We start from the raw sequence: 26164 nt of genomic DNA on the forward strand, positions 1-26164 counted from the left end.
GAAAGCATAAACTGTACCCCTTCCTGACACCTTACATTAAAACTAACTCCAGATGGATTAACGACTTAAACATAAGACTCAACACGATAAAAACCCTAGAAGAAAACCTAGGCAAAACCATCCAGGACATAGGCATAGGCAAGGACTTCATGACTAAGACACCAAAAGCATTGGCAACAAAAGCCAAAATAGACAAATGGGATCTAATTAAACTCCAGAGCTTCTGTACAGCAAAAGAGACAGTCATTAGAGTGAACTGGCAACCAACAGAATGGGAACATGATGTGGGGAAACAGGAACACTTTTACACTATTGGTGGGAGTGTAAATTAGTTCAACCACTGCAGAAGACAGTGCAGTGATTCCTCAAGGACCTAGAAATAGAAATCCCATTTGACCCAGCAATCCCATTACCGGATATATATCCAAAGGATTATAAATTGTTCTATTATAAAGTCACATGCACATGTATGTTCATTGCAGCACTGTTTACAACAGCAAAGACCTGGAACCAATCCAAATGCTCATTGATTATAGACGGGACAAGGAGAATGTGGCACATATACACCATGGAATACGATGCAGCCATAAAAAATGATAAGCTCGTGTCCTTCAGGTGTTGAACAATGAGAACACTTGGAAACAGGGAGGGGAGCATCACACACTGGGGTCTGTTGGGGGGGAATAGGGGAGGGACAGCAGAGGCTGGGGAGGTTGGGGATGGATAACATGGTGAGAAATGCCAGATACAGATGATGGGGGGATGGAGGCAGCAAACCACACTGCCATGTATGTACCTATGCAACAATCCTGCATGATCTGCACATGTATCCCAGAACCTGAAGTACAATATAAAATATGTTTTTAAAAAGATTTAAAAATGAAAAGCATCCAAATTAGAAAAGAAGAAGTTAAATTACCTCTGTTTGCTGATCACATAATCTTATACCTAGATAACTCTAAAGACTCCTAGACTTGATAAGCAACTTCAGTGAAGTATCAAGATTTCGGAATACGAAATCTATGTACAAAAATCAGTAGCATTTCTATTCATCAATAACATTCAAGCTGAGAACAAAGTGAAGATTCAACCTCATTTACAATAGCCATTCAACAGAAAACCAAATAGTGCATGTTCTGACTTACAAGTGGGAGCTAAATAATGAGAACCAATGGGGACAAAGAGGGGAACAACAAACACTGGGGCCTACTTGACGGAGGATGGAGTGAGCAGAGAGAGGATTCGGAAAAATAACTATCAAATACTATGCTTAGTACCTAGGTGTCAAAATCATCTGTATACCAAACCCTTGTGATGCAAATTGGCTTATACAAACCTTCACACAAACCTCTGAACCTAAAAGTCAAAAAAAAAAAAAGGGAAAAAAATACAAAAAAAGTAAAATATCTAAGAATATATTTAACCAAGGATGTGAAAGATTTCTACAAGATGAATTACAAAACACTGATGAAAGAAATTATAGATGACATAAACAAATAAAAAATCATTCTGTGCTCATAAATTGGAAGAATCAATATTATTAAAATGCCCATAATGCTCAAAGCAATATGCAGATTCAATGTAATTTCTATCCAGTTACCAATGTTATTTTTCACAGAATTAGAAAAAAAAATCCTGAAATTCATATTGAACCAAAAAAGAGCCCTATATCCAAAGTAATCCTAAACAAAAATAACAAAACTAGAGGCATCACGTTACCTGACTTCAAATTATACAGGGCTACAGCAACCAAAACAGCATAGCACTGGTGAAAAACCAACCAACCAACCAACCAACCAACCAAACAAAAACAGAAACATAGATCAATGAAACAGAACAGAGAACCCAGAAATTAAGCCACATGCCCACAACCAACTTCAACAAAGTCAACAAAAATATACAATGGAGAGAGGACACTCTATTTAATAAACAGTCCTAGGAAAATTGGATAGCCATATGAAATTAGACCCTTTGTATCTCTTACAGTATATAAAAATCAACCCAAGATGGCTTAAATATTTAAATGTAAGACCTGAAACTATAACAATTTTAGAAGAAAACTTAGAAAACCTGGACCTTGATCTAGGCAAACGATTTATGACTAAGACCTCAAAAGCAAATATAAAAACCCAAAAACAAATAAATAGGACTTAATTAAACAAAATACCTTCTGCAGAGCAAAAGAAATATCCAGTGGAGTAAACAGAAAACCAACAGATAGAGTAAAAATATTTGCAAATTATACATCTGACAAAGGACTAACATCTAGAATCTAGAAATAATAAGAAAAAAAACACACAAAAAGTGGGCACATTATAATATGGACAAAGGATATGAACAGATATTTCTCCAGAGATATACAAGTGACCAACAAACATGAAAAAACGTTCATCATTACTGATCATCAGAGAAGCGTGAACTAAAACCAAAATGAGATACCATTTCTCACCAGTCAGAATGTTTATTATTAAAAAGTCAAAAAACAGCAGATGTTGGCGAAGATGCAGAGAAAAGAGAACGCTTACACACTGTTGGTGGGAATCTAAATCAGTGCAACCTCTACAAAAAAAAACAATATGGAAATACTGCAAAGAACTAAAAATAGTACTACCATTTGACACAGCAAACCCACTACTGGATATCTACCCAAAGGAAAAAAGATTGTTATTTCAAAAAGACACCTGCACTCCTGTGTTTATCACGGCACTATCAAAAAGAGCAAAGTCATGAAATAAACCAAAGTGTTCATCATTGGCTACTGAATAAAGAAAATGTGGGGTGTGTGTGTGTATATATACACACACACATACAGAATATTACTCAGCCACAAAAAAGAGTGAACTCATGTCATCCACAGCAACGTGGAGAGAGCTGGAGGCATTATTTTAAGTTAAATAACTCAAAAACAGAAAATTAAATACTGCATGTTCCCAGTTTTAAGTGGATCTAAACAACAGGTGTACATGAACATACTGAGGGGAATACTACACTGAGGACTACAAACATAGGGAGGGTGGTGGCAAGGGTTGAAAAATTACCTACTGGGTATGTTCCCTATTCGGGTGTTGGGTACACTAGAAACCCAAACCTCACTATGACACAATATATCCAGGTAATAAACCTGTACATGTGCCCCCTTAATCTATAAAAAAAAATTTATAAATAAAGTAGGGTAATGGGAACAGAACAGAAAATTAGGGATGTTCTTTTTACTATCTTTTAAGCTATCAGGAGAAAGAGAAGGTAAGTAGATAACTGAATGACTTGAGGAAAGGAGTTATGACCAGAAAAAAAATGAAATAATTGAATCATAATATTAAGAGACAGAATAAGTACAGAGGCTAGCCAAAGTTGGGAAACACATTTGGGATAAGAGGAGTAAGAAGTCTCAGTAAAGGACACAGAGAAGGAATAGAGATCTGTCAGAGGAGAATACCGTATCACAGATGCTCAGGGCCAAAGGGTTTCAAAAAAGCCACACGATCAACAGTATCAAGTTTTACACAAGGAAATGAGGACTGGGGCAACAGCTATTGTAACAGACGAAGTGAACAGTTAGTTCCAACTGAGTGAAGAAGAGAAGGCCTGTACTTAAGGGAGAAGCAAAACAGAAGGTAGAGTTTGGTTCATAATTTTGCTTCTGGACAGGGCAGACTTGCTCTCTCTCCTCAGAGATTCCAAAATCTGGCATCTCGAGACACCGTATCTATGTCTGATTTGTTCTTAAATCCTCATAGCTCAGAGCATAGAGTCTTACTTATAAACCTGAAACATGAGTCTATGAGGTGTGCTTGAAATATTTTTGCTAGTGGCAATGGCTTCACTATTTTTCTTTATTTTAAAAACAATACCTACTCATTAAACAATAAGAAAAGACATAAAAGAAAACAATGTTAAAATTATCTATAATCTTACTATCCAGTGATTGCCATTATCAACATTTTTAGGTATGACTCTTTCATTTTTCTATAAATATTCATACATAAATGTAAATGAATATATTTTTAAAAACTGCAATCTTACTAGACATAGACTTTTAAGAAACATTGTTCAATTTAATAATTTTACTTGTTTTTATTAATTTACTATTTAAATTTATTGTATTCATTACAATATTATTGAGTTAATTTGTTGATTTAATAAATATCATTTGAATATATAATGGCCAAATTTTTACAAATGCATTCATTAGTTCCTGAAAACTTTCTTCCTTTTCACAGATATTCATATTCAAATTTTAAATGGTTTAACTATATCATGTGTCTTTTTCCTAAGTTCATAATAAAAAGAAGTATTAAAGTAAATAAATTATTTGTTTCTACTTAAAATTATAACTAAAATTCTGAAAGTTTTTTTTTTCCTTTCTCTTTATTCAATCACTTATACCAAAGCTGTTTAAATTATGTGGTATATGACTTTAAAGTACATTTTTCTTCTGGGGCCTGTAGCAACAAAGAGAAAGCCATTTGTAATTTTTGTCACAAAGCCAAATCATGACCAAAATCTTACAAGGGAGCTCTCAAAAGTAGCTCATATCGTCTCTCAAAAGATTTTGCTTTTATAACCCTATTACAGTCAATTCACTCTTAGAATGCACAAGGAAACCTGCAAAATATATGAAGCATGGACTCTGTTTCCATTTATTTATCCTGGGTCATAAGGAAATTTCTCAAATAAAACTTCCCTTACTTTGATTCTTAACTCTTTCATCTCTTCTTTGCTATTGCAGAATAAGAAGCCAAAACTAGATGGTCCTTGATGAATATTTTTAGGTTGAACCAAATGTAAGCAACGATAAATCATGATGAATGTTTGGCATTTAAATGGCCTTAGCAACTTAACATTTTCATGGAACTGCTTACTGCTTCATTAGATAAGCTCACTCTTTTCAAAGTCAAGTATGGGTTCATAATACTCTGAAACATTTAAAATAAGACCTTCAGTTTTCTTCATGCTCTGTATACTAAATGGTTTAAACTACTTTTTAAAAAAACAATATTCATGTTTTTTCCAAAGGTTTAAACTATATTTAATTGATACAATTATCTCTGTTAGAGTTCCTAGCCAAGGCTTTTCTATTTTAAAATAATATGTACCTACTGTGTTTGGTACAAAAGTTACAACTTTTTCTTTCAGATGAATATTAATTATGTAATGGAGTTCCTGGGTAGGTAATTATGAAAAGTAAATTAGACAATTATATAAGATCTTCTATGTCTGGAGATTAACAACAGCCAAGTACCTTGACCCAAATTATTCAATTATCATTATTAAAGAAAAAATACTAGTGTGTTTCTCCCTTAATTACATAAACGTAAGGGCAAGAGGCAATTCTTGTTCTGCAGAAAAGATATTGTAAAAAACCTTTTGTATTTTTCTACTTTCAGTGAGAGTTAGTTGCTTATTATTCAATCATAGGTGCTATTTAACAAAAACGCTTAAAAAGGAGTATCTTAAATATATGCAATATAAACGGAAATATCCAAATTGTTGAGGCTGTATGAAAACTGCTCAATAGAATTTTATTTGTCTCATCATTGCTGATTTTTTTCATATTCCCTTGTGTTCCTCTGCAATTCCCAATAAATAAACTCTTCGAGATATGATGGTCAGCAATTTCAATAGCTAACTAGTTGTTTCAGTTTTAAATATCAAGCATTTGGGACAATTTTTCTCACTTCAAATCTTCAGTTTCCACAGCAACTCCAGTAAAAATAAAGAACAAATGGAGAGAATAGGTAATCTCTTTCAAAACAGTATAGATTTTGAATGAGTTTTTCAAAGACTTTGAGGTTGACACAGTAACTTTTTGGGAATCAAGATTTTTACAAATCCAGAATTAGCTATGCAAATAATTAACCGACTCAGTTAACTCTAACATCTCACAGTCAAACGTGATGTTTTATTTAGCTTCTAATCAAAATAAAGTCAGCTAAATAAATAGGTTTCTTTCTTTTTTCTATTTGTTTTGGTCCTGTTGAAAGCATGCAACTTACTGGCTAGTGTTTAACCTTGAGTAACATTTTTTAAATTTTCTTTTCTAAGAAATATTCCTTGAAGTATTTATATAAGCTTTTTTCTCCTTTGAGATAGGTCTTCTGTGCTTTTTTTCAGTATCTTAGGAAGAAGCTTTAATGAGTGATAGCCATTCTGTTTTCTGAATTTTATATTAGGGATCAGATGCCATGATTGTCTTATGGGATAACACTTTCATACTGAAACTTACATTTCACAGGCAATGAGTTCTGTTGTGTAGAGATGATCCCACTGCACATTACAGAATGTATCGCTACACTTCATAACTAGTGTTTCAAAAATTCCCGGAGCCCATATAAAAAAATCATGAAATGAAAGATAGGCACTTCAATTTTGCAGGGCTTACCCTTTTAAACCATGTATTCCCCGCTTCCCATCCCATATCTGGTCCCATCCCCTGCTGTTTTAGACTGCAGGAGAGCTCTGCTTGACTTTTGGTATATTTTTTCTACATGACATTCTGTTGAGAACAGTCATCTCCATCCAACCTCTCCCCCAAGTACCATGTACTATGTACTCATTAAATATCACTACAGAAAACTCTTCACATGCTCAGAAGCCTACAGACAATAGACAATTTTTTAAGCATTAAATTAAGAACTTCATTTTTCTTTTACCTAAACACATGGAAACATAAAGTACACATGGCTTCATTTAAGCTTATTTGTGACCTATAAGCACTCCCAGTTTCCTGGGAGTGAACAGGTAACTATGTGACTGGAACGTTAGCATTCCTAGCACATACTCACATGGATAACATGTCAATCTTAACACAAAAAAAGAGTAAGAAAGCATTCCACTGAAACTAAGGTTCAGGTACGCATTCCTTTTTTGTAAACAAAATACATTTATTTTAAAGAATTGGCTCTGAATGTCCACTCCATTTTCCACAGCTTAATTCAAAGAAGAAATAAGTGGAAACATTTACACATTGTTTTCACACATTTCCTGTAGCTCTCTAGAACATTACATTATAGTTGTCCCTGGTACATTTTCAAATTTCAGAGGAAACACCCGTTTCTACCTATTTTCTAAGTCAGCAGATTTGGTTTTTGAAATAATTTCTGGAGTGAAACTCAGGAATGGGGAAAAACAAAATGGCAGATACCTCACTTTACAGCACTGATTGTCCAAAACCCCACGGAGTCCATATGCAGAAAGCTCGTGGTCTAAAGTCTAATACTAAATGGACATTAGCCAAAACAGCAGGAAGAGGCTTTGCCAAATTCACACTCCAGCAAAGTTTACAGTTTTTTCTAACGTAAGTATTGAATTCAGGGAAAAAACTAGCAAGAGAAATAAACCCAGTAATCTCTAATCTATGAGGCTTTTCATTACCAGGATTTCAATTTTTCATGAATGTGTTGCAAAATTGTTACTTTATTTTCCTGACTTTAGGTTACTTCCTTTGAAATACTAGTAAGCTCAACTCTCCTCTTCCTATTAGAAAACCAAAAAAGGTGGCCAGAATATTTTGACGAGCATGTATCACTAAATAAAAATAATAGCAGTCAATATTTATTGATGTGTTCTAAACTCAACAACCTATGAGGTAGGTGCTATCATTCTCTCCATTTTACAGATTAGGAAACTCACATACCGAAAATATCCAAGGTCACGTGGCTGGGATACGAGCCATGTACCCAGAGCGTTAGTCTTAATTACCACATGACACTGTTTGTGCTGAATGTTTTCTTCTTGCCCCTCCAGCTCCATTCTCTGACAATCTTTCCCATCCTGCTTTGCACCCTGGTATGCTGACTTTTATGGAATGCCTCAACAGGGCTCCTTGGTTCCCTAGCTTCCAGCTGGATTTGGGGAAATGAAAATGGGGAGAAATGCCAGATACAGGTGATGGGGAGGAAGGCAGCAAATCACACTGCCATGTGTGTACCTATGCAACAATCTTGCATGTTCTGCACATGTACCCCAAAACCTATAACGCAATGAATAAAAAAAAAGAAAGACACCAGGAAATAGGAAGGGGTTGGGTATATATTCCCCTGGTCCCGTCGTTACAGAGCTTCAGTTACTGATACCCTGCCTCTGTAATAAATAATTACAGGTGTAATTACAGATGTAATTATTTATTGAAATGCTATTTTTTGCTTAATTGTACATTTCAAAATAACTTAGAGTGTAATTGGGTGGTCTATAACTCAAAGATACATGCTTGAGAGGATGGATACCCCATTCTCCAAAATGTGCTTATGTCACATTACATACCTGTATCAAAACACCTCATTTACCCCACAAATATATACACCTACTACGTACCCACAGAAATTTTAAAAATACAAAAAAGAAACGTTTTTATTGTTATGTTAACATCTGTTGGAATCAGACCAATACACCAGGCTGGTAAGTTTTTTTTCAAGGGAAGGGAACATTACAGGACATGAGTTGGGGGAGGTGGGAAAAAGGATAGGGAAGCTCCGGACAAGTGAATTATCTAATTAACAGTGGACCTTTCTGTGTTAGCTTCTTTGACACAACAATACAGCATCTGTGAGAAACTTTCAGAATTCCCATTTGGAATTTTTCTTACAGCCAAAGGAAGCATTAATTAAATCAACTGACAACCCACCCAGTGTATAAATAAATAAAGGAGTAACACTGCAATCGTCTAGTTCCTTGTCTGTATTCAAAGGTGAATTAAGGACATCCTTGAGATGTATTTTAAATTGCATTTCCAAAACGTAATACCATACAGTGATTTATAGACCACTGATGGTTGGCCAAATAATTTCTTCACTTTGGTTTCCCTTTTACATTAAATGAAGATGGAAGCTACCTAGCTTTTCCACTTAATCATTGTTTTCTTTAAACAACAACAACAACAACAACAACAACTTCACTTTAGCTCAAGAGAGAGTTAATACAAAATATATCCCAGGTAAAAAAACAGATTAAATAGGTTAAGAGGGTAAAATACAACACTACAGTTTCCTTTAGAAACACTAGATGAAAACCCTTGAGTAAAATGAAAGGACTCTGTATGCATGACTTCCCTGCAGTTCTTGTGTCTATTAAATGTGAAGATACCAGTATAGCATCTATTTTCCCTAGAGTTTGTAACGTTTACATAATAGAATAATTTGGGACAGTGAGAAAAACAAAATGACTACATTACATGCCAACAATTTTGCAAATCCAATTTTAACACTGTCACAATGCTTCCTATTGACAAAATATTCCATGGTGGTGGCTTTCTTTAAGGAACATGTTGATTTACACAGTTCCAGTAGGTGCTTCACAGTATTTTTTCTCACATACGGTGAAAAAGAAAACTGTCCAGCCTCTTACTGGATTCTCCTACTCAGATTTATTTCCCAGTAACAATCAGACATCTAATTTCTAACAAACACGATGGCACAATTTTCCCCACTTTAAAAGCATAATACCAACACTACCAGTGTTATAATAACACTAGTTAATATTTATTGGGCACTACTTTGTGTCAGACCATGTATGGAACATTTAAGTGCATTATCTCACTTAAAGTAAGAGTAAATTTCTGAAAATGATCATTCTATTATCTCCATTTTACAAACAAGTAAACTGGGACTCACAGGTCCCATGTTACAAAGAAATACAGAAGCTTTATCATTTAGGATGCGTTTACTTTAAGGTAACTGAAAACTCAAATTGGCTTGAACAAAAAGATAATTTCCTGAACTCTGGAGGTTTAGCAGTAGGATATGTTTGATTATTGACTTAATCCAAGATACTACTAGCTAAAATTTCTTTGGTCTCATTAGCCAAAAGTAAATGAGATATCCTTTCTTGCACCAACTGGGCAAGGGGGTTAGAATTGCTATGATGGACAGATAAATAAAGGCTCAGTCCTGTTGGCATCAAACTCTAGTTTATAAAAATGGAAGACTTTAGCAATACTTCTCTCTCATGCTATTCTGCTAAAGCTAAATTTAAAGATTAGAATATCAGTTGATGATCAAGGAGAGGAAACACTATCAACAAGCCCGTGGGTTAAGTTTCTGTAATATGTCCATATTTATAAAATTTTCTGCAATTTACATCAAATTTTTATAAATTATTATTCTTACAAATTATTTGGTAATTGTCATAATTATTAAAATCATTCGAACTATAAAAATTATGTGTAATATCATGCTGTTAGTCCTTTCTCATGCAGCTGTAAAGAACTGCCTGAAACTGCGTAATTTATAAAGGAACGAGGTTTAACTGACTCACAGTTCCACATGGCTTGGGATGCCTCAGGAAACTTAAAATCATGGTAGAAGGGGAAGCAGACACATCCTTCTTCACACAATGGCAGGAGAGAGAAGTGCTCAAAAGCCCCTGATAAAACCATCAGATCTTGTGGGAACTCATTCACTCTCATAAGAACGCCATGAGGGAGCTGCCCCGTAATCTAATCACCTCTGATGAGGTCTTCCCATGACATGTGGGGATTATGGGAACCACTATTCAAGATGAGACCTTGGGGAGGGGGTACACAGCCAAGCTATATCACACGTCATTTAATAAAGGCTCTAGGGCTTATAGTTTCTCTGCAGGGCTTTGCTTCTCCATTTAAGACACTATATTATTTCAATTTTATGTAACTCAATTTTCCTTAGGTATGCTGGGATTACAGGCATAAGCCACCACACTCAGCCTGTTTTGGAAATCTCTAAGTGGTGTCTGACTGCTCACAAACAGGTCCCATTGAGAAACTATTCTTTCAAAAGCTTAGCCAGCCATATGTCTTCCTGCCTCTTCTATAGTACTTCTGCTGGGAATGATCATGTCTACTAGGTATAACATACTCAGCATACTGGCTCAACAGCCTATTTTCCCCCACTGCACACCACCACCACCTCCCACCTGGCCTCACAATATTCTAAGCGGGTGATATACAAGTTGATGTAAGGGAGAATGATGCTCTTCCTCACATAAGTCACATTCTATTTCAGTAACCAGTTGAGCCTCATTTTAATAGTTACAGGAACGTTATTCATCAAAAACACAAATTGACCCTACTGAACAACAACTCCAAAAGTTTCCTATTTCAATAAAATGATTTTAAATACATTATTAAACAGTTTGTTGCTAAGTAATATGATGTAAAAATTAACATTAAATATATCTATATTACCTCACATTATTCAATACCTTTATTGAACTGTGGCCTAGGAGTAATATCTTTTGGTTAAAATTGTTTTTGAAATCAAATCTGTCACAATTAGGCTGGCCTAACTGATTCTGATAAGGCAGCTGGTAATAAAGTACACTCACTTTATTAAACTGACCTCGTTAACTTGTTTTTTGTCCAGATGGAACACTTGACCAGAACTTGTAGAGGCAATTTCTTCATAGACCTTATATCCAATATGGGTCCTGTCATCACAATCACCAGTGAGCACAAATACCACCTATGATTTAAAAAAAAAAAACAGTGTAAAGAGTTTCCAGAAATAAAAAAATATATGTGTGTGTGTATATATTTTATATTACATACAATATAAAATATTATATATATTGTATTTTATATTATATATTACACACAATATAAAATATAAACATATATTTTAAATATATGTGTGCATATATTTTATATATATATACACATACACACATATTCTACTTGCCCAGTAATATGTTAACATGTTATATATATACACATATATATATATATATATATATATATATATATATATATATATATAATTCTTGACTTTGTACTCTGTTTAATAGTGAACCCAGAGAGACACATAGTGATTTATATTTTAGAAGTGTAGGCTAAAAGCGGTAGAAGTGAGACCATGACTATGCTATATCACAGAATGGCCTCAATTCCTCACCCCTCCCTGTATGTACACACTCAGCCAAAAGATTGTGAATTTCCTCTTATAAAAGAGGTAGAGCTTATTTTGTTATCTTTAAATCTAAGCTTGTCTATGTGACTTGCTTTGGCCAATAGCATGAGGCAAAAATGACATTCTACAATTTCTAAGCTGAGACCCAAGAGGGCTTGTGTATTTCCATTTGTTCTTGGGTGTCTGCCATGGCCATAAGAACATGCTAAATTAACTTTCTGGTCTCAGAAAGAGGATAAGACAACTATGAGGCAAAGCCAGGTCTTCTGACAGTCAAGCTTAGATAAGCCAAACCCACGCTATTCCCCAGACACAGAGCAAGCCTGGCCCAGATCAACTGAGCTCTGTGAACAGGTGAGAAATAAATGCTTATTGTTTTAGACCCCTGAGTGTTTAAAAAGTCTGTCATGAAGCAATTGCTGACACAATGAATAACTAACTCTGACTCAGGCATGATTCCACATCAGAGGTGGACCCTGGAATATAAACCTTTTTTGGTTAGGCCTATGTTTTATCAGTTATAAGGAAAAGATGGTAACAAGTACCTTAATTAATCCCCAATTGTGTCTTCTCCATACTGAAAAACAAGGCATTCATATGCTATGTATAAATATCAGGTACATGTTTAAATGTTGAAATTAGTTGACATATACCTATTGGAGAACATACAGGTGGACAGGCAGACAGTTATCATTATGGTTATTCACCACACATGGAATAGTCAAAGAGAACAGGCATCTAGACAGAAACATTTGAGGTTGATTCTTACTCACTTGTGACTGTTTCTGTTGGATAAGTTGCAGCACCTCATGGGTGAGCCGGTAATCTTTGGACCGAGCATCAGTGAAAACATAGATGAAAGAACCAGGAAGAGAAATTTCCAAGGCAATTTTTATAGCTCCAATACTCATTTCTGGACAATCACCACCACCCTGTTGAGTGGAGAGAAAAATTCAATTACCTCATCAGCAAAAACAAATGAATATTTTGGTTACAACAAGGTGCTTTGAGCAAGTTTCCCTTTTATTTTCTGTCAGTTTGGCACTTTGTTCAAGGAGGGATGGAAGAGATGTAAAGCGATATTAACCGGAAAAATTTCTAAGTTATGGGTAAGTTAGAATTCACCCAAAACACACAAAATAACAGATATATACTTTTAAAATTAAATGTCTATTCACTCTCCCCTCTCTTACATGACTATCTCGTGTACCCCCCTTCTCTTACTTTTTCTAACTTTTTTTTGAGATGGGGTCTTGCTCCGCTTGCACCACTGTTGCCAGGCTGGAGTGCAGTGTTGGGATCTTGGCTCACTGCAACTTCCATCTCCTGGGTTCATGTGATTCTCCTGCCTCAGCCTCCTGAGTAGCTGGGACCACAGGCATGCGCCACATGCCCATGTGTGTGTGTGTGTGTGTGTGTGTGTGCGTGCGTGTATTTTTAGTAGAGATGGGGTTTCACCATGTTGGCCAGGATGGTCTTGATCTCCTAATCTTGTGACCCACCTGCCTCGGCCTCCCAAAGTGCTGGGATTACAGGCATGATGACCTTGCTTATTGTACTGAGAAGACAGGAGCAATCAGAAGAGAATGTTCATAAGCTCCCACCACAATACCTGTTAATAAATCTACCTGCAGAAGCAGCCAGATGCCTGCCTTAATAGTGAAGAACTTGCTTGTACTCATGGCTATGCACTCATGGATAAGGCTAATTACTCACCTGGGAACTAATCAAGGTGATCTCTCTATTCCATTACACGCTTTACTAAATCATTCCAGTATACAAACATACTGGCACACCTCCACACTCCCTCAAAGTTCTGCTCACTTGGTACCTGTCAGAGAAGCTCTCCCTGACTATATGACATAAAATCCATCCTGTTTGTCATTCTTTCCACTGACTCTGTTTCATTTTTCCTATTAACCCATAATCTCAGTGTTTTATTTTCTACTTGAATAGGCTCAACATGTTTTGCCTATTGCCCCAAAATCTGTTCCTCAGGGGAATTTTTGTCGCATGTATTTCCTTCATAATTACGTGGATTTCTACATGAAATTGTGAGTTTGCTGCATTTATAGTTTTACACATTATATTTTAGATTTAGAATTACATCCTATTTGTTTCCATGTCATCAGCATTATTCAAAACCACAGGTTTGAATAATGGCATAACATTCTATTATGCCTATATCCCATAATTGAGTCAACCATTTCTCTGTTGTTGAAATATTCATGCTCTTTCAAATTTTACTTCTTCATTATAAATGACAGACAGACAGGCAGAGTGATAGCAATAACTATAGGGCCAAGAGAATGGACTTTTGATCAACATAATTTGAGCAATTAATAATTGCTGAACACCCTGCTGGAATTTGGGCATCCAACACAAATAAGCTAAAATATCTTGTTCTGAAGGACTTCAGGGCCTAGAATAAGCAATCGCATAAAGAGCAGAGCAGCTTCGGATCATGTGGGCTTTGTGGCAGCAGAGTCCGACAAGTAAAATCTCTTTCTCAAAAAAAAAAAAAAGTTATTCCATGAAAGGAATAAGGCTTTATCATTAAACTCTGGAAATCCTATTTGATTTTCCTGTTGGGACTTCCGCCAACTCCAACAGTCCCAGATTCTGATACAGATAGCATGAGCACCACAGATCTAATCAGGGTCGTAAGAAACAAGTATTAGAACAGTTTATACTGTAGCTAGCCTGGATAAAGTGGAGTCTCTTTTCTTGTACTGGATTCCAATCAGCCTTTGAGTATTATTTGTTAAATAGGTTGGAACAGAGCATCAGCTGTTAAAAATTGACTCTAAAACTAAGAGACCCATTAAATATTAGGTCACTTTCTTAATTGTATGGGGCTAGAAGATGTAGTACCCTGATCTTCACTTTGGAAAATATATCAGCCAGTGATTCCCCAAAATTTTACCCAGTTAGCAGTCCTTTCTCTTTTTGCAGAACTTATCTCCTACCTTCTATCACTTATGTGCATTTTCAAGGCATTTAGTTTAAAAAATAACACCACTCAAGTTCTAATTTTACATTTTCAATTTCTTGTTAGACCTCCATTCCTGGGTGTTCCATAGGTCTCTCCAATTTAGTACATCTAAAACAGAACTCATATTTTCTGCTATGTCATCTCTATTTTTGTTAACAGTACTATCTGCATAGACATTTGGTTTCAAAACCTGAGTCATTTTTGACTCCTCCTTCTACTTCCATCTAATCGGTGGCCAAACACTCATTCCACTTTCATTAATCTGTCCCTTCCCTTTTTCTTCACTTCCTACTATTCACTTTTCTTATCAATAATTTTAATGCATGTATAGACTCCTATTTGATTTTCTGCTCTTCCTTCCAGTTAACTTTATTCTGCCTGTAGTAAAGAGCTATATACATCACATTGCTATGTAAAATGTTTCACTACTTGTGTTGGATCAAATAATCTTTCTAGCTTTCTATCTCCTGTTGTTCCTTCTCCATAAATGGCTCCCTTTAAGCTTAGACTACTTCCTGCTCTTTTACTAGTCTCCTTGCTTCACCCCTTAATGCCATAGTAAGTATTTGCATTCAAGTAGTCTTTCTATTGTTCTATCTCTATCATTAAACGCTTCTCAACAAAATATGCATGTCTAAATTCTTCCATTATTGTATAAGCTCATTGATGGCAAGGAGCTGTGCTCTGCTGAGTCCTTGAATCCTCAGTTCATAGCACATTTCTGGCTTAATCATTGAATAAATACTTTTCACATTAAACTATTATCTCACAAAGGTTGAGATAATATGCCTTCCCCTCTTTAAAGCTTTGTTTCCAGTCAGATGTGCTTCCTTACTCTTCAGATGTATTCTACTATGCTTTACACTTTAGTGGTACTTAACATATGTCCTTTGCGTAACAGTTACTGGGAGGGTTATCATGTGCAACAACGACCTTGAATGAACATTTGTGTAACAGGAAAGTGGGAAATAGACAGACATGTTAGTAATTTTGGTATACTGAATAGAAATAATCTTTACTTGCAGCCAACTCTGTATAATCTGTAACGGATATTCTGGGATGCTCAAAAAAATTTTTAAATTCCTATTGTATATTCAGAAGCTTAAACAAAAACATTCCTCAACTGTACTCGACACTGTACACCCAAGCATGAACCACAATATAATTTATCCATTCTCCAGGCATTTGTTGAACAGCCAAGTACACAATACAACTCCATGGTAGTATAATTCTAAGGAGAGATTAAGTGCCTTTTACTAATCGTCATGTATGTGCCAACACCCTAGGAGAAGTTTTCTGTCTATGGGCCAAACATGAGGACAGCTAAGAAATATCTAGAGGCACATATTAGGAATAGAAGGAATGATAAACCTTGTCCAGTTACTGAGTGACAGACCCTCTCTGAGCCATTTACTTGGGTATAAATTTGCTCTAAGAGGACCTACAGATGTCTAATTCCCTAGGAATCCTAAAACATTATCCAGGAGTAGACCATAGAGCAGGCGTCCCCACACTTTTTACACAGGGGACCAGTTCACTGTTCCTCAGACTGTTGGACGGCCGCCACATAGTGTGCTCCTCTCACTGACCACCAGTGAAAGAGGTGCCCCTTCCTGAAGTGCGGCCAGGGGGCCGGATAAATGGCCTCAGGGGGCCGCATGCGGCTGCGGGCCGTAGTCTGGGGACGCCTGCTATAGAGACCACTAGAATCCTTGAAAGGGACTCCAAATGAAATCATCCCATTGGAATCTCCCCAGAGCTTCAGGCTCAACCTAAAATTAAATGCAGCCCTAAAACAATCATGTACTAAATGGGATCCCTAAGACTATAAATATTTTTCAACCTATAAATTTGAATAAAGCAGTTTAACAACATATTAATAAAAGCAAGATAGTCAACAACCTTTTCTGTAATTATTAAAACCACCTTATTTTCCTAAAAAATAAAAAGACACTTTGTGAAACATTGGAGTTTTATGTATATAAGGCTTAATATCAGTTAATAATCAAAGGAAAGAGTGTGGTGAGCTGATACAACTAAAATCCCACAGAGAATTTCACAAATAACCTTCCATTTCTTGAACCTTTAAAAAATCATATGCTCTAAAATGAATTCTTTCACTTTTATGAAAGAACTAACAAAAAGTCTCAAAGCAGCCAGGAAAACTGGAAAAAGTCAAGTAAAAGGAGAACACTGTAAGCTAGGCATGGTAGCTCACGCCTGTAGTCCCAGCTACTGGGGAGGCTGAGGTGGGAGGACCCCTTAAAACCAGGAATTACCATCCAGCCTGGGCAACATAGCAAGCTATTTCTTAAAAAATAAAATAAATGTTTAAAAAAGAAACACTTTGACTCACACATGAAGCCAAGACTGGATGTGCTTATACATCCTTTAGGAGTGATTTGTATAGCTTAATTTTTTTTCCCAGCTATGGAAATCAGTGCATTCTTTAAATAAAAACGACTATTCTGTACCAAATTTCACATTTGCAAACACAGATTATATTGTAATCATATTGATTACAAGTGTTCTCAGGAATAAAACTCTTCCCAAAATAATACAGTATATTTAAATTATTACTTTTCTGTACCTACCTAACTGAAAATTAAAATAAATGTTAACTAGTAATTCATATCTTAATAAAGCTATGTGTCTATCTCATTGTGGATAGAGGGTCCTGAAAAAAAAAGTTTATTCTTTTTCCAAAATAAGTTAACATACAATATTATCTTATTGTAAAAGCTCCCTATCTGATACTTGAGTTTGGTTTTCTAATAATTTTAAATCATAAATTGCCATTAAAATAATCTATGAAAGAAATGCTTTCCCTCTGCCCCAATACGGTAGCCACTACCTAGCATCATGTGACTACTAAGCACTTGAAATGTGACTAGTGAAAATTAGAAATTTTTTAAATTTTGTTTTAATTAAAATGTAAATTAAAAACTAAAGCAATGCTAATTTTTGTATTAATGACATTGAAATAATATTTCAGATATATTCAGTTAAATAACGTTAAATCTATTTATTTAAATAGATTATTGAAATTAATTTCAACTGCTTTCGAAATTATATATGTAACTCACATTATTTGTTGGACAGCACTACTTTAAAATTACACAATTTATATCCCAATGTAGACCTCATTTAGACCGTTAATTGTAAAACTGTTGCTTAGATGAAGTCTTTCATCAACTTCCTTTCCTGGCAGAAGTTATTAAGAGACAAAATTTAAGTTGCTTTAATTTACTAAGGATCAAGAATCAAGGTACAACTTACTCCAAAGCTCTACAAATTATTGGCTTTGTGTATGTGTGTGTGTGTGTGTGTATGTATGTGTTTTTGTCTGTGTGTATATATGCATGCAGTGGCATAATCACAATTATGCCACTGCACTCCAGCCTGCGCTACAGAGTAAGACAGATATATATATATATATACTCACACACACACACACACACACACACACACACAAATTGGCATATATATATATATCTATAGACACACACACAAAGTTTATAAACAAAGATTATATATATACACACACATACATCAAACTTTATCATACACACACACACACACACACACACACACACACACACACATATACACCTTAACCCACTGGTTTCTTGATAGTGTTTCTCTCAAATATGAACTGACTTTCTGATCTTTAAGTTTAGCTTTGGTAGAACAGGATTAGACTAGAGAAGCATTGCTAAAATTGTCCATTTTTATAAATAAGCCTCTGTAGATTGATTTGTGTCAGCTGATTTAAAAATTGGAGGTAAATGAAATGTGACTGAAACTATAAAAACAAACTTTTTAAGTTTTATTTCCAAACTTTAAAAAAAAGTAGTCCTGGCAGGGCATGGTGGTTCACATCTGCCGTCCCAGCACTTTGGAAGGCCAAGGAGGGCAGATTTCAGCCCAGGAGCTTAAGACCAGCCTGTGCAACAGAGGAAATCCCTGTAGCTAAAAAAAATTAGCCAGGTGTGGTGGCACGCACCTGTTGTCCCAGCTACTCAGAAGGCTCACGTGGGAAGATTACCTGAGCCTGGGGAAATGGAGGCTGCAGTGAATTGTGATTATGCCACTGCACTCCAGCCTGGGCTACTGAGTAAGACCTTCTCTCAAAAAAAAAAAAGAAAAAAGAAAGAAAAAAAAAAAAGTTATTTAAAAGTCTTTGGCAGTTTTGTTTTGACCTGAATACCAAATAGAAAAAATGTAAAATAATAATCCCACGCCACTTCAGAGGGCAACTGGAGCTCTGGGAAGGCAGAGTCACAAATCCATCTGATTAAAATGGGGATTGAAACAGGGAGCCAGGCCAGCAGATTGCCGGGCAAAAAAGTGTCACGAATCTCAGTGCTGCTGTTTCAGCCGGTGGTGCAGTGGGTCCCGGCATGGGATATCACAAAGATCATGGCACCTTTTCAACAGGCGACTGGAACACCTGGGAGACAGTCAACCAACAACAACAACAAAAAAAGGGCTCTGAGGCAGGGAGCCAGGTGCACCAAAAACAGCAATTGGAAATGCTCTGGATTGAGAGTTTCACAGCAAGCACAGCTGAACCCAGGACAGTCCAGCTCTGTGGGGGTGGGGTGTCTGCCATTACTGAGGCAGTCCACCACTACGGAGGTAGTTCGTCATTGCTGAGGCAGCCTGCTATTACAGAGAGAGTCTGCATTATAGAGGTGGGCCGCCATTGCCAAGGCAGTTCTAACTACACCTGTATAAACAGGACTGCAGGGAAGTTGACACAGCAGGTGGGCGGAGCCCACAGCAGCTCAGCAAAGCCTCTGCAGGCAGACAGTGACTAGGCTGCCTCCTCGCTGGGCAGGGCAGCCCTGTAAAAATGCAGCAGCACAACAGAAACTCATAAATAAAGCCCTAACTCCTGGGATAGAGCACCTGGGGAAAAAATGGCGGGGGGGGCGGTGTGGGGGAGGGGTGGGTGTTTATGAGTTCTGCTGCAGCAGACTTAAACGTACCTGCCCAGCAGCTCTAAATGAACAATCGAGATCCCAGCTCAGCGCTTGAGCTCCTGTAAAGGAGAGACTGTCTCCTCAAGCAGCTCCCTGACCCCTGTATATCTAAAGAGTTACCTTATAAAGGAGAGCTCAGACTGACATCTGGCAGGTATCCTTCTAGGACAAAGATAGCAGCAGAAGAAACTGGCAGCAACCCTTACTGTTCTGCAGCCACTGCAGTTGATCCCCAGGTAAGCAGGGCCTGGAGTGGACCTCAGCAGCCCTGCAGCAGAGGGGCCAGACTATTAGAAGGAAAACTAAGAAACAGAAAGAAATAACTTCATCACCAACAACTGGATGTCCACTCAGAGACCCAATCTGAAAGTCAACAACTACAAAGATGACAGGTGGATAAATCCATAAAGATGGGAAGAAAACAGTGCAAAAAGGATGAAAACACCCGAAAGCAGAACACCTCTCCTCCTACAAGGGATCACAACTCCTCACCAGCAAGGGAATAAGGCTGGATGAAGAATGAGTGTGATGAATTGACAGAATCAGGCTTGAGATGGTGGGTAATAGGAAACATCTGTGAGCTAAAAGAACATGTCCTAACCCAATGCAAAGAAACTAAGAACCTTGAAAAAAGATTTGACAAAATGCTATGAGAATAAACAACTTAGAGAGGAATATAAGTGAATTGATGGAGCTGAAAAACACAACACAAGAACTTCACACAGCATACACAAGTTTCAACAGCCAAATTGACCAAGCAGAAGAAAGGATATCAGAGGTCGAAGATCAACTCAATGAAATAAAAGGAGAAGGGAAGATTAGAGAAAAAAGGGTAAAAAGGAATGAACAAAGTCTCCAAGAAATATGGGACTATGTGAAAAGACATAATCTATGTTTGATAGGTGTACCTGAATGTGACGGAGAGAATCAACCCAAGCTGGAAAATACTTTTCAGGATATTATCCAGGAAAACTTCCCCAACCTAGCAAGGCAGGCCAATATTCAAGTCCAGGAAACACACAGAACACCATAAAGATATTCTTCAAAAAGAGCAACCCCAAGGCACATAATCGTCAGATTCACCAGGGTTGAAATGAAGGAGAAAATGCTAAGGGCGGCCAGAGAGAAAGGTCCAGTTACCCACAAAGGGAAGCCCATCAGACTCACAGCAGATGTCTCAGCAGAAACCCAACAAGCAAGAAGACAGTGGAGGCCAATATTCAACATCCTTAAAGAAAATAACTCAACCCAGAATTTCATATCCAGCCAAACTAAGCTTCAGAAGTGAAGGAAAAATAAAATCCTTTGCAAACAAGCAAGTACTCAGAGATTTCATCACCACCAGGCCAGCTTTACAAGAGCTCCTGAAAGAGGCACTAAACATAGAAAGGAACAACCAGTACCAGCCACTCCAAAAACATACCAAATGGTAAAAAGCATCAACGCAACGAAGAAACTGCATCAACTAACAGGCAAATCAGCCAGCTAGCACTAAATGGCAGGATCAAATTCACAAATAACAATATTAACCCTAAATGTAAATGGGCTAAATGCCCCAATCAAAAGACACAGACTGGCAAATTGGATAAAAAGCCAAAACCCATGGGTGTGCTGTATCCAGGAAACCCATCTCACATGCAAGGATACACAAAGCCTCAAAATAAAGGAATGGAAGAAGATTTGCCAAGCAAATGGAGAGCAAAAAATGCAGGAGTTGCAATTCTCGTCTCTGATAAAATAGACTTTAAACCAACAAAGATCAAAAGAGACAAAGAAGGACATTACATAATGGTAAAAGGATCAATGTAACAAGAAGAGCTAACTATCCTAAATATATATGCACCCAATACAGGAGCACCCAGATACAAGTTCTTAATGACTTACAAAGAGACTTAGACTCTCACACAATAATAGCGGGAGACTTTAACACCCCATTGTCAATATTAGACAGATCAACGAGACAGAAAATTAACAAGGATTTCCAAGACTTGAACTCAGACCTTGACCAAGCAAACCTAAGATATTTAAGCCAGAACTCTCCACCCCAAATCCACAGAATACACATTCTTCTCAGCATCAAATCACACTTACTCTAAAACTGACCACATAATTGGAAGTAAATCACTCCTCAGCAAATGCAAAAGAATGGAAATCATAACAAACAGTCTCTCAGACCACAGTGCAATCAAGTTAGAACTCAGAATTCAGAAACTAACTCAGAACTGCACAGCTTCATGGAAACTGAACAACTGGCTCTTGAATGTTGACTGGATAAACAATGAAATGAAGGTAGAAATAAAGATGTTCTTCGAAACCAACGAGAACAAAGACACAACATACCAGAATCTCTGGGACATTTAAAGCAGTCTCTAGCAGAAAATACATAGCAATAAATGCCCACATGAGAAGCAAGGAGAGATCTAAAACTGACACCCTATTGTCAAAATTGAAAGAGCTAGAGAAGCAAGATCAAAAGAATTCAAAACCTAGCAGAGGACAACAAATAACTATGATCAGAGCAGAACTGAAGGAGATAGAGACACAAAAAACCCTTCAAAAAAATCAATAAATCCAGGAGCTGGTTTTTTGAAAAGATCAACAAAGTAGACCACTAGCCAGATTAATAAAAAAGAAAAGAGAGAATAATAAAATAGAGGCAATAAAAAACGATAAAGGGGATATCACCACAGATCCCACAGAAATGCAAACCATCATCAGAGATTATTACAAACAACTCTATGCACATAAACTAGTAAACCTGGAAGAAATGGATAAATTCCTGGACACTTGCATCCTCCTAAGTCTACACCAGGAAGAAGTCAAAACCCTTAATAAACCAATAACAAGGGCTGAAGTTGAGGCAGCAATTAAGAGCCTACCACCCCAAAAAAAACCCAGTCCAGATGGGTTCACAGCCGAATTCTACCAAACATACAAAGAGGAGCTGGCACCATTCCTTCTGAAACTATTACAATCAAAGAAGAGGGAATCCTTCCCAAACCATTTTATGAGACCAACATCATCCTGATACCAAAACCCGGCAGAGACTCAGCAAGAAAAGAAAACTTCAGGCCAATATCCATGATGAACATAGATGCAAAACTCTTCAATAAAATACTGACAAACCGATTGCAACAGCACATCAAAAAGCTTACCCGCCATGATCACGTAGGATTCATCCCAGGGATGCAAGGCTGGTTCAACGTACGCAAGTCTATAAACATAAATCACCACATAAACAGAACCAAAGACAAAAACCACATGATTATCTCGATGCAGAGAAGGCTTTTGACAAAATTCAACAGCCCTTTATGCTAAAAACCCTCGATAAACTAGGTATTGACGGAACGTATCTCAAAATAATAAAAGCTATTTACGACAAACCAACAGCCAATATCATACTGAATGGGCAAAAACTGGAAGAATTCCCTTTGAAATCTGGCATTAGACAAGGATGCCCTCTCTCACCACTCTTATTCAATATAGTATTGGAAGTTCTAGCCAGAGCAATCAGGCAAGAAAAACAAATAAAGGGTATTCAAATAGGAAAGGAGGAAGTCAAACTGTCTCTATTTGCAGACCACATGATTGTATATCTAGAAGACCCCATCATCTCAGCCCAAAATCTCCTGAAACTGATAAGCAACTTCAGCAAAGTCTCAGGATACAAAATCAATGTGCAAAAAAAAATCACAAGCATTCCTATACACCAATAACAGACTTAAAGAGAGCCAAATCAAGAATGAACTGCCATTCACGATTGCTACAAAGAGAATAAAATACCTAGGAATACAACTTAAAAGGAACATGAAGGACCTATTCAAGGAGAACTACAAACCACTGCTCAACAAAATAAGAGAGGACACAAACAGATGGAGAAACATTCCATGTTCATGGTTAGGAGCAATCAATATCATGAAAATGGCCATACTGCCCAAAGTAATTTACAGATTCAACACCATCCCCATCAAGCTACCAATGACCTTCTTCACAGAACTGGAAAAAACCACCTTAAACTTCATGTGGAACCAAAAGAGAGCCCGCATAGTCCAGTCAATTCAAAGCAAAAAGAACAAAGCGTGAGACATCACACTACCAGACTTCAAACTATACTACAAGGCTACAGTAATCAAAACAGCATGGTACTGGTACCAAAACAGAGATACAGACCAATGGAACAGAAAAGAGGCCTCAAAGGCAACACAACACTTCTACAACCATCCTATCTTTGACAATCTGACAAAAACAAGCAATAGGGAAAAGATTCCCTGTTTAATAAATGGTGTTGGGGAAACTGGCTAGCCATGTGCAGAAAGCAGAAACTGGACCCCTTCCTGACACCTTACACTAAAATTAACTCCAGATGGATTAAAGACTTAAACATAAGACCTAACACCAAAAAAACCCTAGAAGAAAATCTAGGCAAAACCATTCAGGGCATAGGCGTAGGCAAGGACTTCATGACCAAAACACCAAAAGCATTGGCAACAAAAGCCAAAACAGACTAATGGGACCTGATCAAACTCCACAGCTTCTGCACAGCAAAAGAAACAGTCAGTAGAGTGAATCAGCAACCAACAAAATGGGAAAAAAATTTTTGCAGCCTACCAATCTGACAAAGGGCTGATATCCAGAATCTACAAAGAACTAAAACAGATTTACAAGAAAAAAACAAACAAGCCCATTCAAAAGTGGGCAAAGGATATGAACAGACACTTTACAAAAGAAGGCATATATGAGGCCAACAAACATATGAAAAAATGCTCACAATCACTGGTCATTAGAGAAATGCAAATCAAAACTATATTGAGACACCATCTCATGCCAGTTAGAATGGCGATCATTAAAAAATCTGGAGACAACAGATGCTGGAGAGATGTGGAGAAATAGGAACACTTTTACACTGTTGGTGGGAGTGTAGATTAGTTCAATCATTGTGGAAGACAGCGTGGCGATTCCTCAGGGACCTAGAAATAGAAATTCCATTTTACCTAGCAATCCCATTATTGGGTATATATCCAAAGGATTATAAATCGTTCTACTATAAGGACACATGAACACAAATGTTCACTGTGGCACAGTTTACAATAGCAAAGACCTGGAACCAACCCAAATGCCCATCGATGATAGACTGGACAGGGAAAATGTGGCACATATACACCATGGAATATTATGCAGCCATCAAAAACGATGAGTTTGTGTCCTTTGTAGTGACATGGATGAACCTGGAAACCATCATTCTCAGCAAACTGACACAAGAGCAGAAAATCAAACACCGCATGTTCTCACTCATAGGTGGGTGTTGAACAATGAGAACACATGCACACAGGGAGGGGAGCATCACACACTGGGGTCTGTTGGGGGGGAAACAGGGGAGGGACAGCGGGGGGTGGGGAGTTGGGGAGAGAGAGCATGGGGAGAAATGCCAGATATAGGTGAAGGGGAGGAAGGCAGCAAATCACGCTGCCTTGTGTGTACCTATGCAACAATCTTGCATGTTCCTCACATGTACCCCAAAGCCTAAAATGCAATAAAAAAATTAAAAAAATAAAAATAATTAAGAATACACACAAATGGAGAGTTATAAAGTTTTCACTGTTATTTATAACAGGAAGAAAATTGGAAACAAAATGTAAGCTTAATAATGGGGGTGGCGCATGTTCTCACTCATAGACGGGTGTTGAACAATGAGAACACATGGACACAGGGAGGGGAGCACTACACACTGGGGTCTGTTGGAGGGAAATAGGGGAGGGACAGCGGCGGGTGGGGAGTTGGTGGGGGGAGGCATGGGGAGAAATGCCAGATATAAGTGAGGGGAAGGAAGGTAACAAATCACACTGCCACGTGTGTACCTATGCAACAATCTTGCATGTTCTTCACATGTACCCCCAAACCTAAAATGCAATAAAAAAAATAATGGGGGTGGCTTAGTTAATAGAATGGAATACTTTGCCACCATTTATTTACATACAAAGAGGTTTACAATATACTGTAATTTAAAATTAAAAAGTAGTTGCAAAATAATGTGATGATTATGTGATTCATTATGTGGATAAATATAGGAAAGTGTCTAAAATGAATATCCTAAAATGTAAAAAATAATAATAACCCCTAAAACATTTATGATAGAAGAATTTACAATTGGAGAACTTGAATCTATAAAAGGTCTTATTAATTTAATCAGTACTTTTCTTGGTAATAAGACACTCTACCTGTGTTAATTCAACAAATGTCTACTCTGAGCCAAGTGCTGAGGGAGTATTGTTACAAACGCTATGTGATTTATTCTTTACATCAAC

The 26164-nt window shown here is 37.0% G+C and overlaps 1 protein-coding gene across 7 annotated transcripts in view; it reads right to left on the reverse strand.

Moving 5' to 3' along the window:
• The window catches only part of HMCN1 (hemicentin 1), a 677492-nt gene that overhangs the window by 287001 nt on the left and 364327 nt on the right, over positions 1 to 26164 (reverse strand). For all 7 annotated transcript variants that reach the window (XM_074389731.1, XM_074389733.1, XM_074389732.1 and 4 more), the window contains 2 exons: positions 12653 to 12811; positions 11313 to 11435 (listed from right to left, as the gene is read on the reverse strand). In XM_074389731.1, the coding sequence (XP_074245832.1) occupies positions 11313 to 11435; positions 12653 to 12790 (261 nt within the window). In that variant the 5' untranslated portion in view covers positions 12791 to 12811. The remainder of the gene's footprint in view (positions 1 to 11312; positions 11436 to 12652; positions 12812 to 26164) is intronic.

The sequence above is a fragment of the Saimiri boliviensis genome, chromosome 19, assembly GCF_048565385.1.
Source record: "Saimiri boliviensis isolate mSaiBol1 chromosome 19, mSaiBol1.pri, whole genome shotgun sequence".
Lineage (NCBI taxonomy): Eukaryota > Metazoa > Chordata > Mammalia > Primates > Cebidae > Saimiri > Saimiri boliviensis.